Source organism: Musca autumnalis, unplaced genomic scaffold, assembly GCF_047663935.1.
Source record: "Musca autumnalis isolate F117 unplaced genomic scaffold, ASM4766393v1 scaffold_1, whole genome shotgun sequence".
Lineage (NCBI taxonomy): Eukaryota > Metazoa > Arthropoda > Insecta > Diptera > Muscidae > Musca > Musca autumnalis.
In genome coordinates, this window is record NW_027411644.1 from 64,600,152 (window position 1) to 64,603,976 (window position 3,825).

The 3,825-nt window shown below is 33.2% G+C and overlaps 1 protein-coding gene across 1 annotated transcript; it reads right to left on the minus strand.

Annotated features, from left to right (window-relative positions):
• Nucleotides 1–726: 726 nt before the first annotated feature.
• LOC141390587 (single-strand selective monofunctional uracil DNA glycosylase-like) lies at nucleotides 727–1,740 on the minus strand. Its single transcript, XM_073963538.1, has 2 exons — nucleotides 1,411–1,740; nucleotides 727–1,349 (listed from the first exon to the last, which is right to left on the minus strand). Exons 1-2 carry the CDS (start codon nucleotides 1,705–1,707, stop codon nucleotides 798–800), a joined length of 849 nt encoding a protein of 282 aa, XP_073819639.1. The 5' UTR covers nucleotides 1,708–1,740; the 3' UTR covers nucleotides 727–797.
• Nucleotides 1,741–3,825: the final 2,085 nt, after the last annotated feature.

Sequence of the window (3,825 nt, forward strand, 5' to 3'; positions counted from 1 at the left end):
TCTTTGTCTGTAGATGGTTGAAAAATATTCTTTAAAAAATCCACGTTTCTTTGTCTGTAGATGGTTGAAAAATATTCTTTAAAAAATCCACGTTTCTTTGTCTGTAGATGGTTGAAAAATATTCTTTAAAAAATCCACGTTTCTTTGTCTGTAGATGGTTGAAAAATATTCTTTAAAAAATCCACGTTTCTTTGTCTGTAGATGGTTGAAAAATATTCTTTAAAAAATCCACGTTTCTTTGTCTGTAGATGGTTGAAAAATATTCTTTAAAAAATCCACGTTTCTTTGTCTGTAGATGGTTGAAAAATATTCTTTAAAAAATCCACGTTTCGTTGTCTGTAGATGGTTGAAAAATATTCTTTAAAAAATCCACGTTTCTTTGTCTGTAGATGGTTGAAAAATATTCTTTAAAAAATCCACGTTTCTTTGTCTGTAGATGGTTGAAAAATATTCTTTAAAAAATCCACGTTTATTTGTCTGTGGATGGTTGAAAAATATTCTTTAAAAAATCCACGTTTATTTGTCTGTGGATCCTTGAAAAATATTCTTTAGAAAATCCACGTTTATTTGTCTGAGGATGCTTGAAAATTATCCTTTAAAAAATCCACGTTTATCGTCTTTGGATGCTTGAAAAATATTCTTTTAAAAACTTACCTTTATTAGGGAGGGTCTTTGAAAAAAAATATTGTTTAAAATTCTTTTTGCAATAAAACTCAGAAAAAAAACTTGAATAAAAATAACTTTTATTGATCCTTGACAGAAACTATTTAGCACGTCCACTTTTTTGTGCCATGATTTCAAATGTTTTCTGAAAATATGTTGTAATTAAGTAGTAATTCTTTTGACTCCTTTTTAAAAATGCTTCTTGCAGAGGATTTAGGGCTGGGATGTAGCATCTTCAATAGAAGATGTTTTTTGCAATATGCCGACTTCTTTTCCAGCAAGCCATGGACATAACCACCGAGAGCTATAACAATTTTAGGCTGTAGCAGTTCGAGTTGTTTTTCCAATATTTCTAAACATTCCTCTTCCATTTGCTTCCTATAATCTTTGTACTCTACCGTCATATCTTCTGGTGATAAATATTTTCCGTTGGCATTATATAACCCCAATGGGCAAAAGTTATGTACAAAGCATTCTTTAAAGAATTTGTCTAAAAAGTCCTCGGATTCATTCGATGGATTTGCGCTTAACATTTCTTCAAACAACTGCCACAGACGTTCACCACTTTGTTCTTCCTTTTGCCATGACATGCCCTCAATTTTTATATCAGGATGCAGCTGTGGAGGTATCTTAATTTCACCTTGTAGCCCCATGCGACGTACTGTGGACATATTTCCGAAGGGAATCTTGGGGAAAAGTAGTGTTAAGTCATTGGGAGTTTATATAAAATGTTGATGGTTAACTTACTCCATGTTGTAGCATTCCGTCTGTTGATGGATTCATTCCAACAAACAAAACCCTCTTTGGTCCATTTAGATATTTCCTCAAGTAACCCAAATGATAATCTGCAGCATATTCCAGGGGATAATAGATATAAATCTGGACTGATTTCCCTGCACTTTTTAGATTCTTCATTTCCTCGGGTGTAGATACATATTCAGCTGGTTTATCTATTAGTCGCAGTTTAGCATTCAATTCCTTTTCCAATTCATGGAATTGCATACAAAATGCATTTTCACTGTGTCTTTCGTGGTTGGCTGTCATTTTAAAACTGTCAGTGACTAATTTATTGTTGTTAAAAACGCCTGTTGCTGGCGTATGGCAAATGGTTATTCAGAATATATACTTGCACATATACGGATACTTAGATACCTATATAAGACCTTCGTGATAATTTTCACATGGTTACTTAAATACGAGGGGCTAACCAAAAGTTATGTTGAAAAATAGATAGTTTAATAATATCAACACCAACAAGTAAATTTTTTAAAGATTCCTTTTCAAGGCTTGGATTTTTGGATTTTTTAAAGAATATTCTTCAAGGCTTCACAGGCCAATAAAAGTGGATTTTTTAAAGAATATTTTTCAAGGCTTCACAGGCCAATAAACGTGGATTTTTTTAAAGAATATTTTTCAAGGCTTCACAGGCCAATAAACGTGGATTTTTTAAAGAATATTTTTCAAGGCTTCACAGGCCAATAAACGTGGATTTTTTAAAGAATATTTTTCAAGGCTTCACAGGCCAATAAACGTGGATTTTTTAAAGAATATTTTTCAAGGCTTCACAGGCCAATAAACGTGGATTTTTTAAAGAATATTTTTCAAGGCTTCACAGGCCAATAAACGTGGATTTTTTAAAGAATATTTTTCAAGGCTTCACAGGCCAATAAACGTGGATTTTTTAAAGAATATTTTTCAAGGCTTCACAGGCCAATAAACGTGGATTTTTTAAAGAATATTTTACAAGGCTTCACAGGCCAATAAACGTGGATTTTTTAAAGAATATTTTTCAAGGCTTCACAGGCCAATAAACGTGGATTTTTTAAAGAATATTTTTCAAGGCTTCACAGGCCAATAAACGTGGATTTTTTAAAGAATATTTTTCAAGGCTTCACAGGCCAATAAACGTGGATTTTTTAAAGAATATTTTTCAAGACTTCACAGGCCAATAAAAGTGGATTTTTTAAAGAATATTTTTCAAGGCTTCACAGGCCAATAAAAGTGGATTTTTTAAAGAATATTTTTCAAGGCTTCACAGGCCAATAAAAGTGGATTTTTTAAAGAATATTTTTCAAGTCCATGGGGTAGTGGTGTAGGGTATCACATGGCGGCCCCGTACGACTAAAGCCCTCTTTTACTTGTTTTTTTTCTCTCAAATATAAGAGAGCGTTAAGCAAACATTGTCTTCTCTTCAAAAAAGCTTTCTACTAGGCAAATCTGTCCGAACAAAAACTATCGGCAGGCTTACTGACATTCCCAACATTTGTGATAACGGAGACCAACTTAGACGTTGACGACAACCAATTTTCCATTGTTTAGATCGACTGAGAATTGTGTGAAGTGAATCTTAATGGTCTTTACCATACATACATATGTATGTATGTGTAATTTTTGATAAGACATACATTATAATTATCAGCTTGTACAGGATGTGGTTTTATGGCAAGTTTATAAAGTTTTTTTTTTAATTATAGTGTTTCATAATAAAATGTTAAAAGTATTATTTGTTGTTAGTGGGAAACGTCTCCCCCTGTCTCTTCTCATTTATGTATGTTCGTCCGTCTGTCTGACAGGTTGGTGCTCACGATAACTCTAGAACGGATCAACCGATTCGAAACAAATTTTGCCTAAACTTAGTTTAAGTTCGAAGATGGGCCATATCGGTCCACTCCTTCGGGTACCTCCCACACAAAATTCGCAATAAGTGGAGTTGAGGAGCTCCTCTCGGATCGTCTTGACATTTTTTCAGCAGGTTGTCTTTGCAGCCTCTTGCCGTATTAGTATCCAGTCATGTATCAGGTATGGAATATGGTCTATATCGGCCCGTCCTACATATATCCAAAATACCACACTGAGTATCAATAGGTTCTTGATAAATAGTTTTCAAAAAATTCTCCTCTATTATAATCTTTAATTTTTGGTCTGAGGGGAGTTTTCAAATATTCTATTAAAAAAATCACGTTAACCTTTTGTTGTTGTAATTGACCTTAAACGGCTTTCTGTGTATTAAACATAACAAATAAATTAGAATTGAAATGTACAGTAATTATTATCCAGCAACATTGTATATTGAATAATCAAATCAGTTAGAAACATTGTATTTGAGAAGCATTATTCGCTATTACCGCAAACCTCTCCCCCTGCCACACTTTTCACACACAA

What these genes read in the sequence shown, in the direction of transcription:
- LOC141390587 (XM_073963538.1), bottom strand. Translation starts at nt 1,707, where the DNA reads ATGACAGCCAACCACGAAAGACACAGTGAAAATGCATTTTGTATGCAA. An exon ending in ACGGAATGCTACAACATGGA is followed by an intron (nt 1,350 to 1,410) that starts GTAAGTTAACCA and finishes CTTTTCCCCAAG; the next exon opens with ATTCCCTTCGGAAATATGTC.